The following is a 20,149-nucleotide window of genomic DNA, read 5'->3' on the forward strand; positions in this document are numbered from 1 at the left end:
GGAGAAATGGAGTGAAAGGGCAATGAGACTGCAGAGGTACTTGTAACTTCCAAATTATCTGCATGGGCTGGTGTGTCTGTTCAGTGTGATTTAGGGCCTGGAGAAAGGGCAGGAGGGGCAGGGATGCATGTTCTCACATCTGCCAGTGCTTGGTCTTTGTTTTGCTTTCCTAGCGCATCTTTGCTCTCTTCTTCTCCTATGAATAGGCTTCCTTCCTATTCTGGACAAACAGGCAGAGGAGTAAAACTGTTTTGTCCTACAGGTTTATAGGCAAAACGTAATTAAAACCTGTTGGTGGGATTTTGTGAAGAAGCTTGCACTGCTTACTGCTGTGCTGCATCTATCTGTGCTGTGTGTAAACAGTGAACTTCAATTTCCGCTGCACTCAGTCTGGAGCTTTCACAAGCACTAAATCCCGTTGATAATTTGAACTGGGGATGATGGCTGGGAATTAACCACAGCAAAGGCTTATCTGGCTGCTGGGTATGGTACCTTAAACCCATATCTCCTGCTTTTCTGAAAACTGATAAAGTAGCAAACAGACGAAGTGTGAAAGTAGTTCTGAGTAAATCAATAAATAGCCAGAAGTTACAATTTAATAACTGTTTGGAAACATCTGACTCAAATAGCTTATATATTTTAACTCTCTTAAAAGGGATAAATGGAACCTAAATCCATATTCCCTGTGGCATTAGGTATCAGGAGAAATAAGTGGAAGCAAGGCATTTTGCAATCAATAAATTGCTTCTAGATACAACTTTATGCGGACAGAATTTAGAGAAAAAAGATTGTGAAACAGATACAGGAGTAAAATTCAGCTTTAATTTGCAGACTAAGCAAAACCTTAATCCTAGTTGTTGTGGAAATGAATAGAGATTAGGAAGTTATGGGAGTGAGGAAGTTCAGTACTGTGGGCCAGCTTGAGCAGAAATATACTGAAGAAATAAGGAAATCTGAGGAGTAAAGCTGCTGCCTAAATTAACATGATGCATGTATGGTCTCATTTAAGGCATGTAATTACCTAAGGTTTATTATATATTATACTTGAAGCAACGATTATTTTGTATTTCATTGGATTTTTACTCTACTTGAGAATCTTCTACTTCACTGCATCCGTCTTCCTTTTGTTGGACGTACTTGCAGCTAGCAGGGGCTAGAAGTGCAAAAGGCTTCACTGCTTAGGTAATTGAAGTGGTGCCATTCCACTTTAATCAAGGCCTTTGATTTCTGTCTGCTGTGCCTAGGCCAGCAGGTTCATACCTGAGTGTATGATAGGACTAAAGCAACCTTCAATTTATGTTTTTTTCTTTCTTCTCCAGGGACGTAGTGAGGGAAGACCGTTAACATTTCATTAGCTCTGCAGAGGAAGCATTTGTTTAAGCTTGTCAGAGCGTTACACCTAAGAGAGATTAAAATGATCTTCCTGGGGCAGATTCCAGTCAATCTTTCTTGATTCTGAAATATTTATTACTGTTTACAGGAAATTCATATGGAATCATATGATGTGAATAGAAAACCATAAAATTTTCATTTTTCTTTCACCTGTGGCTTTGCTGTCAGCATATGAAATTAGCTGCTTATGCTTGACTACTGTGTCTTTTAGTACCTTAATATGCATTACAGTATGTGATTTTTTCAGATAAATAGTTTAGAAAACACTCCTGACTTACATTTTCTTCTGAATCTCAACATCATCAGTTTCACTTAAACTTTAGGAGTTCTTCAGAAACTCTGATCAATAAAACATAATAAAATACTTCTAATCACTTTTACTAAGTAAGGTTCCTGCTGAGACTATAGATAAAGCAAATGGGGATTTCTGAAGTGTTGTATGAAAAATGAGAATGCAGTTGTTTTTCAGTGTTTTTCCCATGAAAGCTAGAGATTATTCTGTGCCTTGCCCATCAGCTGTCATGCTTCTTCAGCAGTAGTTAGACTTCAAGAGATACTCTAAGACAGTCAATAGTGTATCTGTAAGAGCTGTGTTTAAGCACTCATGGTGAGTTAGTACAATTATTGTAATCTGATTTTGTTTGAGTTTTTGTTTGTTTGTTTTTTATCTTGTGCCACAGAAAATACTCAACTTAATCTGCTGTTCAGTGTTTTCTGTCATTTTGTTATGCTACTCAATTTACTGAAGGGACTTTTTTTGGGACACCTTAAAACTTGTTGACAAAAAAATTATTGGATATCCGTTATCTGGCCTATTAATGATATAGACTAAAATAATTTGTGTTGAATCTAAGCAGTGGATCTTGTGTTCAGGAGCAGGCCTGAAGTCATGGACAACTTGGCTAAGATCTTGGCTAATTTGCATAGACATCCTATGTGGCTTGGTCAAATTATAGAAACTCTGAAACTGTCTACACTTATAAGATGAAAAGAAATTGGTATAGGGCTTGGTGCGTATTTAATATGTGGGTATTGAGGATAAATCACTTAATGTTTGCAATATGTTTTGAAGCTTTAGTGGAATGGTATTGTGTAAGACTTTTTTGTCTATGGTTGACTTTGGACTGTTAGTGACTAAGACAAGCCATCAGTCTGTATTTGCTCATTTGAATAACTTGTGTTTTGCGTATGAAGCTGCAAGTGGGGAGTAGAGAGAGACAAAAAAAACACTGAATCATACTGTGTGTGCTATTTCTAGAAGATCAAGAAGGCTTAAGACTTAAAGGAGGAGGAGTTGCTGGGATGTTTCCAAATTCTGTCAACAAAACAAATTCTACCCATGTTAATCATCAGAATGAACTCTTGGAATTATTTATATGTCAGTGTAGTGTAGCCTGGCTAAATCGGGATACTTGACCTTGTTTCTAATATAGTGGGAGTTTTCCTGCAAGTTTGGCAAAGCGTTCATTAGTACTCTTCGTATTGAAATCATTAACACTGATCGTAAGTCTTCAGTGAAGCAAAGGGAGCTGTTGACTGTTGGAATGAGTGGAGACTGTGCTTGTGCTCAAGAGCAAGATGAAATGTCCACCTTAGGGCACCATGCTATGGCATCTGCTGCTGCTGCCCAGGATAATAAGGGTGCCTTAACATTAGGTGGTGCTGTGCTGACCAGACCCTGACTGTGCTTAGGCTTTCTGCCTACTCACCTCTTAGCTAGCAATACTTTTTCTCCTCTCTTGTTTTAATGTCTTGTTTTGCTCAAGGAATAGTTGTGTGATTCGCTTTTCTCAAAGTAGTGAAGGCTTTATTTTGGAAGAACAAGCTAAAATTCAGACTATCCTTTCCACCTTTGGCATGTAACACCATGTGCAGAGAGACCTCTGACTTTTGATATCAGCAAAGAGCCATAAGAAAAGTGTAGCCCATTAGCTCAGGTCCTGTGGGAAGAAGCTTTGTTTAGAACATGATCGTGGATCTATACTCATAAATGGGGTATGTTTCCATTAGGGTGTGTATCTGGAGGTTGTTTGACAAAACAAGTGATCTGTAGAGTGTAGAATAAAATCCAGCACAAGTTCAAATGTTTATGGCACTGTACCCAGGATGTAATTGAACTATGTATTTTGTTCTGATCAACAAAGACAGCAAGCAGATAAAATGTTGGAATGGTCAGTCTCTTTCTTGGATGGAAGAAGTATGAGATGTTGATTTGCTGCAGGTGTGGTGGTAGCTGTGGGCTTAGGAAAGTTAACATTCAAATGGGGAAAAAGTTGAAAGGAAATTATTAAAATGCCCTGTGGGTACTGCAATTTTAGAATGTAAAATTCTAAAATTTTAAAAAGGAGTATTTCTTAACTTCAGCCTTTTTAAATGTAAATCTTTACACAAATGATCCTTAGGTGTCTTAATGCATGGAAAATTTAGCAAGTTAGAGGAGGTGAACAAAATGGCAAAGTAACTGACAATTCCCATTGTCCATGCCGGGTAATGAAAATGAAAAATCAGCTGGACATTGCCAGAGTAGTTGAAATGGAAGTTACAATCTGATTGGGCTCTTGACATTGTTACAAAATAAAACTTTTAAGTATATTAATTCTCCTGTTCATTAATGTCTGCATCTCAGGTGTTGCCAAGGGTGGATGGGCTGAAGCCTTTTTACCCAACTTTGTGTGTCTGGGTGCTGCAGAAAGACCTCGGGCTGCTCCAAGGAGGAGTACAACTGCAGTAGCCTGTTAAGTCTGATATAAGTGTGTGGAAAGTGGGAGAAAACAGGTAGTAATGCAAGGATTATCTATAACCCAGACTGCAGCCTCTGCTGTATCTGGAGGAAGAGATGGAAGATGTTCAGAGAATAAACTAATCACCTCCAAATCCCTGTGTAAATAAGACTCTGTGCTACTGATGGTCACTCAGCAGAAGGGGAATGTCAAGTTTTTTCATAGTTGGTGTTTTGAAGCAAAATTTCTTCTTTCATTGTCTTTTCTTCTGTGCTGTGTCCTTTGTTCAGTACACTTGTGCCAGGCCTGACACATTCTGTTAATGTGCATTCTCTGAAATACAGATTATTTTGTCTAATAGTTATAAACATAGTAATCTTGTTTCAAGTGTTCAGTTGTATTTTTTTTAAGTTTTAGTTAAAAGATTCCTTCTGAGTCACCTCAAAGTTGGCCTTTAATTTTGGTGATAGGAGCAAATGCCATTAACTGTTCTGCTGACCTTGGCTAACTGCAGCCACAAACTTACTATATTGTGAAGGAGTTTGTTTGGAGGAAGCGATAAGGCATGGTTCTGAATCAGTAATAGATCGGATGGGTCACCAAATGGTAATTCAGCAGTTTGTCCCAGCAGCTGCATGCTATGACCTAAACAGCTGAAGAAAGGGAGGTATATTACAGTCTGCTGCTTATTTCAGAACAGGCTTTCAGAAGTGACTGGAAATGTAACATTTCTATTTAAAAAATGTCCCAGACAGACCTGAAGGAGTAGGTAAAATTCAGTTATTTGTTTATCATACTGAAATAAAGAGAGGTAAGGATTTAACATGTAGTATTTCAAGTCTAGTCAATAGTGTATTATTGGGTTTTATTTTTTTCTCTCCATTTAGTTGAACTAGCTAGATTTTATGTGGCCAAACATGCTCAATTCCTACTAATTTGATGTCTTCAGTGGACAGTCCCTGTGCACCTCTGTTTTAGTGCTGAATAGAGAGAAATGTCCGTTGGTAGTAGACATAGCATCCTGTTCCGGAAGGCTTTATAAAACCTGTCTGTACTCCAGCAGTAGCTGCTTTTGAGATATCTATGTACTCAATAATGAATTTACTGAAAATACTCAATTTCTTAAAAACAAGAGGAAACAGAAAAGCTTACTTGCACAATTAGCTCAGTAATGGAAAACTTAGTGGAGAATAAAAATAGCAGTGTTGTATATTTGCAGTTTAAATTAGGGCAAGCAGCATTAATGAAGCCCTGTACATACTACCTGATTTGATAAGCAGCTTATCTTCCTTCATGGAGCTTTTAACAACATACTTCAAACTGGTTCACTGTGCGAATATTTTCATCAGTTGTAGATGAAGTAATTTGTTTTGAATAGAGTATCTCAGAATTTCGATGGGAAAACAGAAGCCATGTTGAAGTTGAGTTGACCCTTTTATCAGCAGTATTAGGATGTAAAATGTAAGAGACGAATGGCGCTATTTTGAAAGACAAAATTAGTACTTCCAGCATTCTTTTTTTATCGTTGGTGAGTGCATGATATGTCTTTGGAGGTGGGAACTGATAATGTGGCTTTGAGATTTCAAACAAATGCTACATGGAAGTTCATGGTAACTTGTGAGTTTGATTTATAGTTGCTGTTGATGGAGCCAGCAAAGGAAAAGTGCTTGTTTGGAATCTTTTCTGTAAGACGTGTTATATGGAAGTTGGTAGCTAACCATGTATGATATGAAATATTGAGAACTAGCAAATGGTAACTAAGTATTTTGTGTGCCAAGGTAAGGTCTAGAATGAAAAAGCAAAAAGAAAAATTTGCTTTCTCCTGTGTTTCTCAACCTCGTTGTGTGTTTTTCCTCTGCCAAGCAAAGACTATTGTCTAGAAGCAAATAACTGAACTTAAGGTCCCCCGAGGAAGATGTACCTTCCTTCTGCACTGATGACTCATGGCATTTCTGAGCTGGTATTTCTGAAAGAGATTCTTTCCCAATACTTGCTGAGGTCCCTTGATGCCCAGTGACCCAAGAGATCATTAAATTAACCAGCACCTAATTTCAGTAATACAGGGCATAAGAAAGGATTTCTGTGACACAGGAATGTTGAAAGAAAATGAGAAGTTTGGTAACTTTGTTCCAGTCAAGATGCTGGGTGACCTTTATAATTGGCTGTGAGATGTCCTCATGCTTAGATTCATGTGTCTTGTGGGTTTTTTGAGATGATTTACATGGAGTCTATTTGTGAGCACACACTCGATGTATATAACTTAGGTGTTAAGTGGATCTGGCTCTGGAACATAAAATGCCAAGCAGGGGATCAAGGGAAGCGGGCAGAGCTGTTTTAGAAGTGTGAATACAGAGGATGAAGTGTTAGTGGAGAGATGCCTAACAGGGAACAAAAGCTAGAATACAACACATGAAAAACAAGCAATTCGACGTATCTCTTCTGCTAGGGCTTAGGAACAAGGTAGGGAAAGCTGGAAGAAGAGGCCATGAGAGAGCCTTCTGTGTTTATTGAGGAAGATCATTTTTCAGGTTGAAGTTACACTGATTGATGTACAGGATTTAAAAGGATGTCATAGAAATTATGAGTTGCATTTTTTGAGCAAGCAGTGCTGAGCAAATGGGGTAGCAGTTTTGGTGCAGAGAGGAGCGATGTGCTGAAGAAAGTAAAGAAGGGCTTTTCTTTTAGGGCTTCACTATCTATATCTTCTGCTTCAATGCTCTGTGTGTGTTTTGATTTTTCAAGGAGATGTGGTTTGGCGGAGGCTGGAAGAAAACACAGTTTTGACAACAAAAGAAGAAAAGGAAGAAAATAAACTTGGCTTAAACCACCAAGGCAATATCAAGTCAATTGTTTAATTTTCAACTGATAGTATTACTCCAGCCTTTGTAAGAAGTTATGCTGATTTATGATTTCTAAGATAACAACCCCCAAAGTGCTAGTTAGAAAAGAACTGTAAATGTTGTTTTCCTCTGTAGGTAAACTGATGCTTCTGACTCTTGCCATTTTATCCTCTTAGTATTGCATAATGCAGCCAATTTGTGTTTTCCAGAGCTTCCCAATTAAGTCAACTGTTCAGAATTTTCCATGACCTTTAGGTTTTTTTGTATTCTATGTTGTTTTCAAGAGAGCATGATAGGCTTTGTGGTTTATTTTCAGTGTAGCCTTTCTTTTACGGAAAAGATGTCACAATGCAAGAAGGCCATGGTTTTGAGTTTTGTATTTGAACATTTAATACAATGTTGATTTGACATAACTTTTTTCCTAAAAATGTTTTAATATATAGGAAACTCTTTAAGCAGCTCATCACAAAATCAGCAGCAAAATAACATAATTTTAAAAGTAATCATTAAGCTGAATATATGGAAAAAAAATCCCCTTAGAGAATTTTTTTGCAGGATATGGAAAAGGAAAACTGTATTTCATAAACTGTAATTGTTGTTCATTGTGCATGTGGTTCTTGCTTCAGTTTTGTCTGTCACAGTATGTATGACTTGCTAGAAAACCTTCTGTAAAGGTTAGATTGTCTTCTTCAGTTGGATCTGTGAGATTTCCCAAACACAAGCTTCTGTTCTTTACTGAAATTTTGCAGGTTTCTCCAAAACATTATGGTCTAATGGAGGCTTCTGTAGACAGTGGGCATCAAGTTGCTGAATGAGTGAATCCCAGCTTCACTGTGGCCTTACAAGGTGGAAGCTGGAAAAGGTGGCGTGTGGAGATCTTCCAAGAAGGGTGCATGGACTGCCTTAGTAAGCACAGCGCTGCATTTATATGGTGTTTACCCTCCAGATCTAAACACTTCTGTCTCCCTGGAGCATAAACAGAGAAACCCTAGGTCTGTCTTCCTCTGCCTGTGTAGGTATATATTTAGAGGCCTGAGCTTATTTGTCAGAGCTTCTTTGAGCACACACTGTGGACATGAGTGACTACTCATATCAGAACATTGATTAATATACATATATATACACGCATACACATATATATGTGTATATACATTTTTATATATTTGTGTGTATATATATACACATGTACACATATTTTTATGTGTGTACATATTTATATATAAAGCAAATCCCTCCATCTCCCCAGCCCTGAATAAAGACCCCTTACCCTTGGTGTTGCTTGATATTTAGCAATTTCGAAGCCTCAAGATGTTATTTATTCATGCCAACTTGGATCTGGATGTTTTGGTCCGTGTTTGTTTCAGCATATCCATCAAGCCCTTGCATTTAGTGTAAGTGCATCAAATGTTCTGTGAGCAAGGTGTGACCAATGACAAGTTGGCCCCTCAATGTTGTGAACTCATATGTTGTCCTGCAGCCTGATTAAAAAAATGCCCTGTATGTAAATAGTTTTTTTTTAAACTGAAATTTGCTTGAGAAAATACAGTGGATCATAGTGAATCTGCACCAATGCATCTAACTCTTTTACGTATGAACAGTGTAATAGAGGACTAGGAATATTCGGCTATAATTTTGAGAAGTTGTGGTATGGACTCTCCATTAGTAAATACATAGAACACAGATGTAAATTTTTTTTTTATATCAGTGTGTATATATATATATAATCAAAACTAGTACAGAAATATATCCAAATAAGAGAGAATGAGAGTTAATAAGAAAAAAATAGTAAAAAAAATTACAGGAATAGAACAGCTAAATATAGTGATACTACTGCTGTAAGGAGAGGATGAGCATCTGCTACACTACCATCTTTCTTGAGCAATTTTTTGTACATAGATTAATGAAACTTGTTTTCCTGAAGCTACTCAGAAGATTCAGTTCTGCAGAAGGCTGTTTTACTCCCTCTGTTCTGCAGAGGGTGCAACCTCTGGAGGAATGGATTTGAACATATTTGGGAGATTTTTCTCTGTATAAAGTATGTGCAAATGTTGTTGTCCCTTAGACACTCAAGCAGAGAGTTAATATATTAATTGCCTGGAATCTAGATTGCTGTATGAAATGGTTCTTGTAGGGTTAGTGTCTAAGGTCTTTCTAAACTTAAATGTATTAGTTTTTCCAGTGCTGTTTTGAAGGGAGGGAGTTTTGTTCTATAATAGCTTTAGGGACAAGTATTGTCACAGTGAGGCTGTTTTTCCCTTCATACTTGAAGACCTTGGTACAGGAAGGAACTGAAACCAAGCCTGGAACTGGTGTTCTGTGCATTAAGGTATCTCTCCTCTGAACAGAGACATCTGTAGCTTGAAATTTGTTGTGCTTTACAATGATGTATGACTGCTACTGGAACTCTTCTCTCGTCTATTAAATGTATTCAGAGCCTCCTGGTAGCACACTTACAATGTCAGACTCTCGTTATCTATTGCTCCGTGATTCTTGACTGGGTGTATTATGGGTGCAGAGCTGAATTTATAAGCATTTTATGTTGCTGAAAAGAATAAGAAATGCTGAGTTTTAGCAGTGTTATTGGAAAACCGTTTCAAACGTGTTGTTTCTCATATTCGGTGTATCTGCTTAGGCCAAGAGCTACCCTTGTACCGTTTTTGTAACTGTACTTTTCCTTGCCTTTCTGTACGTCATTTCTATACAGTGATACTATGTCCATTAGTCTGCAAACATTGTTTTCATACAGCCTTGGTTGGAGGAGAGAGTTTTTGGCTCATTCTATTTTTGTTTTGACTTCTCTATAGGCTAATATTGAACTTGATCCTCTCTCCCAACCTGATCTTGGTACATTCACCTTGTTTAAAGTAGCTAATGGTCTGAATGTTATTTTTGATGACTGCTTGGTAGCCTTTCCTTTTCTTTGAAGAGGCTGGTGTTTGACCCAAGTTAGTGTTGTAACCTCTATCAACAAAGACAAGAAACCTTCTGAATGTGCTCTCTTACTTAATGTAAGGATGTCCTTTAGTTGCTAGCTTATGTGTTACTTTCATTTTACCTACTTTGTAGGTTAACTGACTGATAGTTAATTGTAAAGCAGAGTTTCTTTGGAGAAAATGGAGATGGAGACAGGAAGGATTTTTCACTTTTAGTGTTTAAAGTCATAACTATGTTTATAGTGGAAAAGAATATTCAAGCATATGTGGATACATTCATGGTGAGTGCATATATAAACATGCTTAAGTCTTTGCAAGCATTCTTCTGCTTTAGCAGGATGTTAATACAGATAAAGCATACTAAAACCAGTGTTTTAACTCTTAATTTTTTCATTGGTTTATGTTTTTGAAAGATACTTCAGTCAATACTTTAATAATCAGGATGTACTGAATAGTAGCAAGAGTGGCACAGATTTTATTTTTATTTTCATGTAAGCTATTCTGATGAATGCTAGAGCAGTGGAATATTTGAGATGGATTATCTTCACTCCTTTATTTGAATAAAGAAACTGTAACTTGACAAGTAATATAACTACACTACTGATTCCGTACTATGGGTCATGTTGCACAGAACTGGAGTTTATGTATGTACTTCTGCAAATAATTCTGGGGTTCGGTTCTGTTAATGCATTTACCTATCAATATGTTATGAACACACAGAAAGGTTTGGTTTCTGAAGAAAACTATGTGCTTATCTGAATGGAGGCAGATACTTGTTGCATGAATACCTTTTGTCTGAAAATTTCTGAACTATAATTATACTGTAATTAAGATACAATCTAGAAATATGCATGTTTCTTTCCAAATTAGCTACGTTGACTTTTCAGTAGAGATTTATGTTTTATAAAATCTAATTTGTCTCTTTCATAGTACAGTTTCACAATAGAGCTGGAGCAGGGGTTTGGTTTTGTTAGTGAAACCTGCTTATGTTGACAACCTGATCTGAAAAAAATCACCTTGTTCGTTTTGGTGGTCTTTCTGCTTTTTTTGTAGCTCTCTGTGTGACAAAAGCATTTTTGGGAGCAGCAACCACTTTTCTTAACTTTGTTTTCTATGATATGCAGCCTAGTGGCATCTCAACTGATAAGTGATAATTGTTCATTCATCTTCTGCAAAAAGAAAAAAGTTCAATGCCAGTGCTCATGTATGGGGTTTTGGGTTGGTTTTTTTTTTTTTTTTCACAAGCAATGAACAAATAAAAAGACCCTTCCAAGAATTTAATTGTTTTAAATGTTGACTATAAAGTCATTTTGTAAGCAGTCAACTTAATGGCTAAGTTTGTTCTTTTTATATGTGAGGTAAAGTGGGAGTTGATAAGTTGAATAATTTTTAATGTAGATTTGTATATTTGTATCTTTCTGTCTTCTAGACAACTCTGATGAAGCAGATCTATGGTTGCTGAATAGTTGTACAGTAAAAAATCCTGCTGAGGACCACTTCAGAAACTCAATCAAGTAAGTCGTTTCCCTAAAAATATACTTAATTATCAACAAATATTGCTGGTTTTAAATTTAAAAGCTTCATATTTTCACTTTAGGAGTAATTTTTGTGTGTTACAGCAAAAAAAGTGTGCTGAGTTTGAATGTTATAATGATGAATTCTCTAGAATGGATTTGTAAGATACAGTGTTTTTTTTTTTTTTAAAATTAGCTTTGACTTGCAAATAATTATTAGAACACTTATTTATTAACTGCTGACCTATTTAGATAGGGGCTTCTATATCACTTTTCAAGACAATATTCTAGTATTCTTCTGAAGAGTTTCAAAAGTGTGAGATGTTAGGCTGTTCCTTTTTTCCTCAACCATATTTTACATAAATAAGCCCTTCTAATTAAAAGGTATCAGCAACATACTTAAAACTATTTCACTATACACTTTCTTAAAAGGTGAACTGACTAACCTATAGTAGAAGTCTTGTGAAGAAGTCTTGTTTGATTTCTCTGTGACATTCCATGATGTTGAAAAATACAACATGGTAGCAACTTTGGCCCTTGACTTCTGCAAAAGTATAGTTGTGATGAGAATAATTGGAAAACTTGTACACTTACAGCTGTCATTCCCCAGTATAGCTAATTATTGGGGTATGTTTCTTGTAGATTTTACCTTTATTAAATAAGTGTGGCTATTTAAGCAGTCACTTCTATAGTGTATTGCACTGGGATGGACTGTTTTTTGGTTAGAAAAACGTAGTTTGTCGTAAGCAGTTCGCATGTTCAGGGAGGCAGAGAGGAGATGGGAGCTGAATATAAACTGCTTGCAGTGCTGGAGTTACTAACAGTGTCCTGGAGCTGTAACCTGGAGTAAAATCTGTTTGCCTGCAGTAGGTGGCACAGCAGAAGCTTCCTCTGCCTCTCACAGGGCTTCGTTTCCTGACTGCTGGTGTTGCACTTGGTGAAGAGACTGACTCCGGCTTTTTTTATTGTTGCCAAAAGAACCCAACCTATTCCCAGAATACTTCCAATTAATGTGTGTTGGCCAACAGAACAGATGACAAGATCTTTTCCAGTTCAGTTGTGGCCATCTTTCTATTTTACTAATCCTGTTCCAGAATTGATGTGGTATGGTGTGTGTGTCCTTTGACCAGTAGAATAGAGTTGGTTAAGAAAGAGAGTCTAACTAAAAGCAAATGACCAAAAATATTTCTTTGAACTTCATGTTTCTGTTACCACTGCATTAATGAGTCTGATGTTATTTGTATCCTGGATTTCTTATTTTTCCTTGCTTCTCCCTATATTCTTTCTGTTCTGACACACAGATACTCTGTTCTTCATGTCTTCTCTTTGAGAGTTGCTCCTTTCTTGTAGCATGCATTGTTTGTTTTCTGCTTTCAGATCCTAGCATTTCCTAATCATAGAAAGGGACAACTTTTGTGTTGTTTCTGACCATTTCTTATGACTTTCATGAAATATAAGGGAGAGAACGCTATGTGGGTGCCCTTTCCTGGGAGTTGGAGGATCTTTAATCTTTTAGTTTGTGCTGGTTTTGGCTTGGAAAGAGTTAGTTTTCCCCATAGCAGCTAGTATGGGGCTGTGTTGCACAACATCAAGGCCTTTTCTGCCTCTCACAGTGCCCCACCAACAAGCAGGCTGGGTGTGCACAAGAAGCTTGGAGGGGACACAGCCAGAATAGCTGATCCCACTGACCAACGGGGTATTGCATAGCTTGTAAGGTGTGGGATATTTGAAGGGATGATATTTGTCTTCCCAAGTAACTGTTGCATGTATTGGAGCCCTGCTGTCCTGGAGATGGCTCAACACCTGCCTTCAGATGGGAAGTAGCAAATGAATCCCTTGTTTTGCTTTGCTTGCACGTGCAACTTTTTTGCTTTACCTGTTATATTGTCTTTATGTCAACCCATCAGTTTTCTCATTCATACTCTTCTGATTGTCTCCCCTATCCCAATCAGGGAGAGTGAGCAAGCATCTATGTGGTTAGGTGCCGACTGGGGTTAAACCATGACACGGTTCCATCTCAGTAACTGTATTTGGGTTTTTTGATAGTGAGAAAAGCTTTTATTCCTACGGAACACAACATCTCCCAAATACACCTTAATTTGTTACAGCAACAAATGCAATGGATGAAGTTTAAGTGATAGAAAAGTAGCTGCCATTTTATCTTATCGTAACAATTTGTTGGTTGCTATGGAGATCTTTGTTTTCTTGTTTGATTAACAAACATTTTGTGTGTGAATGGTAAAAGCAAACGTGCTTTGGGTGGAAAAATTAATAGCACAGTTAAATTCTTTTAATTAAAAAAAATTCAAGCTGAAAGTGTTACATAGCATTATGAATGTCACATGGGAGAAGTATTTCAGTTTTGTTTATTCTCTGCCCTCTGTAACAGTTTCTGCTACATAACTTTCCTTGTGTATATGACTTCAAAATGCACTGGTTCAAATAAGCAGTGTTGTGTTCATTCTAGTGGTTGAAAAATGACTGACAGGCTGATCCCTCGATAACACTGTGTGCCAAAGGAATCCTGGAGGTTCAACATTTTTTGATCTGATGTTCTTTTGAAAACAAAACCAAACCACTCCAAACCTTTGCATTGGGTTTGCAGATATATACATAGCTGATACAAGCCAAATGACAATAAAATCTTTGTGCCTTTTTGTATAGCTCTTGGAAGTAGTCTGCTGCTCTTCAGTGTCGGTAAAGTTGGAGCTGCTATGCTGGCATGATGATACAGAGAAAAGTGTTGCTAAAAACCCATAAGTATATGGATGGGAATAGAGAGCTTTTCCTGTGCAGATTTTATTTTCAGTTGTTTAATCCTAAAATAAGATTAAAGGCAGAGATAGGCAATAGTAATGAAGAATTCCCAGGTTAATGAAGTAGGTGGAGTTTAAAAAATAATAATTATTATCCTTCAAAAAAAGGAGATTAATTCAAGGAAAAGTAGGAAATAAAGAGGATAAACTAAAGCAGATAACTTCCATCAAGCAATTTATGTTTATGAAGACTAAGAGGACTGTGTAAAGCAAATAGCTAGGCAGGCATAAAGAATCCCTTGAACAAGTAGAAAGATGCAAAAGAAGGAAGAGACTAATATTAAAAAGTGAGATGAAGAACGCCATGGATATACAGACCCCATTGGGTACAGGGGGGCTCAGTTATATGGCAGCAATTCTGTTCTCCTGTTTTAATATTTTGCTAAATATCTCAGAATACACATTATGCCCAGCCCTAGCTTCCCAGAATTCACAAGTACGTGTAACCCCATGGCTGAAAATGCTTGGGCTGAAAGATGTGCTAGTAGCTGGTGTTGGCAGGATCCTGCCATAGGGTAGGAGGAACAGGAGATAGTCTGTTGTTCAAATGGCTCCAGTTTGCAGCTGTCATGAAATGAGAACATGCACTTCTTGGAAGAGGGAAGCAAGAGCATAGGGTACGGGGGGAGAGGAGGACGAGGGCACCTGTGCTAGTGTGGTTGTGTAGTTTTGCTTGTGCACTTGATAAACAATCATTCATTCCATATTATAAGCTGAGATGAATGAATTATGTCCCTTTCTATATCCCTGCCATGTAACAGTGCAGTACAGATAGAGCTACATACACAGAGCCACAGAATGGCTGAGATTGTAAGGGTCCTCCAGAGATTGTCTTGTTCAACCCTGCTCAAAGCACAACTAGAGCAGGTGGCTGAGGGCTGTGTGCAGGCAGGGTCCAAGTATCTTGAAGAGATACCACAAATGCTCTGGGCAACCTGTTGTAGTGTTAGTCCACCCTTATAGTCAAAAGGGGTTCTCTTAGATTTAAACTTCATTTCTTGTATTTCAATTTGTTTGTTGCCTTTTGTTCTGTCACTGGGCACCGCTGACAGACTCTATGCTTTCTTTCTTCCATCTGCTTCCCCATCAGGTGTTTATTCACATTGTTGGATTCCCCAGACCTTTCTCTTCTTCAGGCTGAACAGTCCCAGCTCTCTTGGTCTCTGCTTCTATGTTGGATGATCCAAAACTTTGATCGCCTTTGAGGCCCTTCCCTAAACCCCTTCCAGTTTGTTCCTGTCTCAGCTGTATTGGGGAGCCCAGAACTGGGCTCAGAGCTCCAGATGTGACTCTCACCAGGGCTGAGCAGAGGGGAAGGATTGCCTCCCTCCATTTGCCAATGATGCAATGCCTAATCCAGTCCAGGAGGTTGCTGCAAGAGCACATTGCTGGCTTGTGGTCAGCATGATGAACACCAGGACCTCCAGGGCCTCTTCTGCCAAGCCGCTTTCCAGCAGGTCAGCCTCAGCCCATTCCTGGTGCCTGAGATTATTCCTCCCCAGGGGCTGGACTTCACGCTATCTGTTTGTTAAACTTAATGGGACATACACATTAAATCTTGTTTTCATTAAAATTGATATTAAAATAAACCTTATAAAGTAAGTAATTCATTTGGGTTAATTCAGTGTTTATTGTGAGTGACCTATTTGTCCTCCTAAAGATGTAACTACTCTTGAGTATGTTGTATAAGCATTTAGAAATACATTTTTGCAATGAATTTCTCTCCTGAAACAACAAGGAGTGTTTTTGTTCTGTCGAGAGCCTCTGTTTTTGTTGGTGATGGATACATGTATTGTGCTTTAGTGAAGTAGTTGCTGGACACTAGCAGGTTTTGGAGTCCAGGAGTATTGAATCCCTCTATTTTTTATTTTTTTTGCCTAGTGGTATCAAACTCTTGCTAAAGTGATGGGTTTCCATGGCAAGGAAAGCATGCTGTGGAAGATACCTCTTTACTCTGGCCTGTTCTTACAGTCTTAAATATCTGTTGAATGGCTGCAACCCCAAATAGAAGGTTAGTTTACTGGTCCTTGATTTAGTGCTTTTTAATTGACCTGTGTACACTGATTTAAGCAGAAGGATTTCTGACTTTAACTTACAGTTCAGAAACCCCTGACAAACCTAAAATACAACCGTTACTGTATTTGCTGTAGTCTTTATACAGAAAACAGATAGTTCAAGTTGTTGTGTTGAACAGAATGACAGAGATGTTTTTAAAGCTTGTAATGACACAGTACCTCAAATACAGTTTTATGAATAAAGTGCATTCAGGTCAGTTGAATTCAAGGACCTTTGCCTTACCTGGAGATACTTTTTGACTGCTACCACAACTGGTTCTGTCAGTGCTGGTTTTTTTTTCAGTCCTATAGCTCAGTTAGTCAGAAGTTAAAGGTATTTTTTGAAACAGGGTATGTTTTCACCTTCATGTTACTTCTTCTAATAGTGGCAGATACTATCTTTCTCCACTTACTACTCAGATACAGTCTAGCAAGATTCCTTTGGGGAGTGCATTCCTTCACTAAAGACAGCAAAGTGCTTGGGATACTTCACTGAGGGAGTTTGTCCTTGTGGGACAGCGGCGCCTTGAAAACAACTCACCATGTCCCATGATCTCAGCTGGCTTTACCCTTGCAATGAACAGAGCTAGGATATTATTCTGTCTTGTAGTCCTGTAGGATAGTATGTAATAACATTAAATTGACTTAAATAAACTTCTGAATAGTTGCTTATAGCATTTTGCAAAGTTGTCTTTATTTTGCCTTAGAATTTAGAATGAAAGAATACTTTAAGGGTAGCCTGCAGTCTGTATTTAAAAGTCAATCACATCCTTTCTGTTGATAATGTTTTGGAATGATATCTTTGCTCTGGATCTGATCATCTGTCGGTGTGACCAACTGATATGAGTTGTGTATATATACAGTTTTTTAGTAATAGTATAAATAATAAAGAATAAGAAAAAAAATCGTTAATATCCTTCCAGAGATATATCGGTGTATTTATTTTTGGGGATGTAGAGTGATTCTGTGGTGGTTGGTTTCAATATGTCTCCTTAGTCTGTTTATTTTTCCGGTGGCAGAAGGTTTTCGGCTAACATTTTCTATTATCACTTGTTTTATTCAAGAGTAGCTTTCTTAAACCTTAGCTGTTAGCAGCGGCAAGAATAAGCATTCAGTAAGTAGGTTGCTATCTTTAAATTCTATAAACCACAATAAACCTCTTAAAGCCTTTTGAAGAGAATTAAGTGCAAGAACATGTTCTAGAGGAGCTTGCTTCCTTTAAAATAAAGTTACTTTGCTCTTTGGTCTCATGCTTCATTGATCTTTATGTGCTCTGATACTCTTTTTGACTGTTACATCTCAGATAGGTAACCCACTTTTCCTAATAGGCCTGAAAAGTCAGACACTGTTGTGTGTTTCTAGCTAGCCTTTTTCTCCCTTGCTTGATCCTTTCCTGAATGCTGTTGCAAGTTACTTGTGTGTGTGGCTTTTCCTAAGGAATTCTGCTGCTGGTTCAAGTATTATGGATAGGATTCTGGGGCCTGTATTATCTAAATAGCCGGAAAGATGCCAGTTGGGAAGCACGGTGTGGTTATGAGGTGTTCATGGTTTATCTCATGGTATGAATGAATTTGACCGCTGTAATAATCTTTGTTACTATATACAATTTATATGTAACATTAACATATATTCTGTTATGCTGCTACATTGATTTTAAAGCACCCAGTGTGTATTCAACCCTTTTCTTTCTGATAACTATGAGTTGTGACAGAAATGTGAGGGCTTTTAGCACTGAAGTAGCACTGTGGGGCTCCCAGTTTCCTTAGTTCTATTTTCACCAATTTACAAAGAAACACTGTGTGTGGGATCTCACTTTTATACTAGAAGGAACACTGAAACCTGCAGAATTTGTGCAAATGGTACTTTAAAAGGCCTTTGATCTTACATCATGCAAATTGTTTAAGTCTCTCAGGACCAAGTGGACTAAGTTAAAGAGTAAAAGGCATGAATACCTCCTATATACTACAGAATTTCTATTCACCAAACGCAATTGTGTTGATGTTAAGTACAGGAGGTAGTTAATCCCTAAGAAATACACAAGCTTGTTCAAAGGTAAGAATAATTTTCTGCTGCTTGTCATCTGACAGAAGGTGTTGGGTTTTTTTTTTTGGTTAACTTTTGCAAATGTAGTTTATATGATGCATATTGCAAACTGAGCAAATACAAAAACTGCACACTGAATTAGAACAGTTACCGCTTTCGCTAAAACAGCTTTAAGCCTTTTGCTTTTACTAATGCATTTCCAGTGTACAAGTAGACTGTGATTTACACTTGCTTATGCTGTTGATACAGAAAAGTTTAAGCTGTGAAGTACCCCTGGAAGAGGAAACATAGCTATTTTAAAGCTATTTATTTTATAGGTCCTGTTAGCATCACTTCCACTGCATTTGAGATGAATGTCATAGCCTTGCTATTTATTGAATTTTATAGAGATCATATGTTGCTATGATTTTCAGTGTTTATGTCAGAGTAGTTAAGATGGCAGGACAGCCCTAAGAACTGTAGCTAGGAGTATTGCTATTTTTGGCTCTTCTTGTATTGAAGAAATCTGGAGAAGAGTGGGATTCCCTAAAGTAAAAATACCCGTGAACAAGCTTCATTGGTTGGGAGGACACTTGCTACTTGAGTGTTTTAAAAGAAGTTGCTGATAATATTCTTTTTTTTGGTTAGACCCTCTAAACTGGTCCTGATAACATTGATAAAAATCTGTTGTTTAGCCATGATGAATGGCTCACAGATTGAGAAAATGCTTGTATTCAAGATATGCACCATATTCGCTGTGCAAGAGAAACATATCCCCCAGATACAAGAGTTACTTATGCTTGAGTAGAGGCTACAAATCTATTAACTAGAAATTTAAACCACGGTTCTTTTCTAAGAAGAATTAGAGAAGCCTGTGTGACTACTGTACTCTGCACTCTGGCTTCATCTGAGCCTCAGCAGGGATAGATTTATGCACAATATTTACAGTTTTATAGTCATGGGAGATCTGTAAAGATCTCTGCAATCACACATCATTAATAAAATTAGTTTTGTTGTTTAACATAGCTCATTGTTTAATAAAGAATTTTAATTTTTTTTTTTAGAAAGCACTCATCTTTGATATGAAGTGTACAAATTAGTTGAAAACACTGAATATCTCTTGTGTTTAGATCTCTTTTTTTTGAGGTTCAGCATTTTTCTGGCAAAAATTTCTAGAAAAGGGAGAGTTCTTAAGCGTTTGAGATTTCTTTTTTTGTATAGCTATGCTCCTCCATATTATGAAACACTTCAATGAATTTTATTTTCATGTTCATTTTACTAGGTAATGTTTCTCAGCTAATGCAATGCCAGTTTATATAGTTGACTGAGCTTTACTGTGCAGGGTAGTGTTGTGCTCTCTGTCTTACAAATATTGTGCAAGAATTTTGTGTCCTAGAACAAAAATTTTATTGAACTAGAAGTCTTAATTTAAAGACTTAGAATCTGGTAAATTTTCTTTCTTTTTTTAAAACTTACTGAATGTTTTCACCCATGCTTTTAATGTCTCAAGTTCATGGAAGGCACAGCTGTTGGCAAAGGATTCTGTGACTTAAATGGTTTTTGTTAGTGGAAGTTTTTTTGCTGCATTTGAGTGCATTCCTTTTCTTGTACCCATCTCTGCTGTAAAAGAGTGTTAAAAGCAGACCCTATAGAACAGAGTGTTTTCCATTGTATAGTGCTTAGAAGATGAAAGGATTACAGACTGCTTGTGATTAACTTGTTACATGATTGCAGAAGAGATTTGCAAAAGCCTGGCTTATAAATTTGTCCGCAGTTTACTTTAGTATTTAATAAGGTAAGAAAAGTAGTATAAGATCAGGGCCTGTTAAAATCAACTTTTAAACACTGCTCTGGAAGT

At 37.4% G+C, this 20,149-nt stretch overlaps 1 protein-coding gene across 9 annotated transcripts in view; it reads left to right on the forward strand.

Moving 5' to 3' along the window:
* CDKAL1 (CDK5 regulatory subunit associated protein 1 like 1) overlaps positions 1-20,149 on the forward strand; it is a 413,904-nt gene that overhangs the window by 59,717 nt on the left and 334,038 nt on the right. For all 9 annotated transcript variants that reach the window (XM_054060495.1, XM_054060500.1, XM_054060494.1 and 6 more), the window contains one exon: positions 11,315-11,399. In XM_054060495.1, the coding sequence (XP_053916470.1) occupies positions 11,315-11,399 (85 nt within the window). The remainder of the gene's footprint in view (positions 1-11,314; positions 11,400-20,149) is intronic.

This window comes from Cuculus canorus, chromosome 2 (genome assembly GCF_017976375.1).
Source record: "Cuculus canorus isolate bCucCan1 chromosome 2, bCucCan1.pri, whole genome shotgun sequence".
Lineage (NCBI taxonomy): Eukaryota > Metazoa > Chordata > Aves > Cuculiformes > Cuculidae > Cuculus > Cuculus canorus.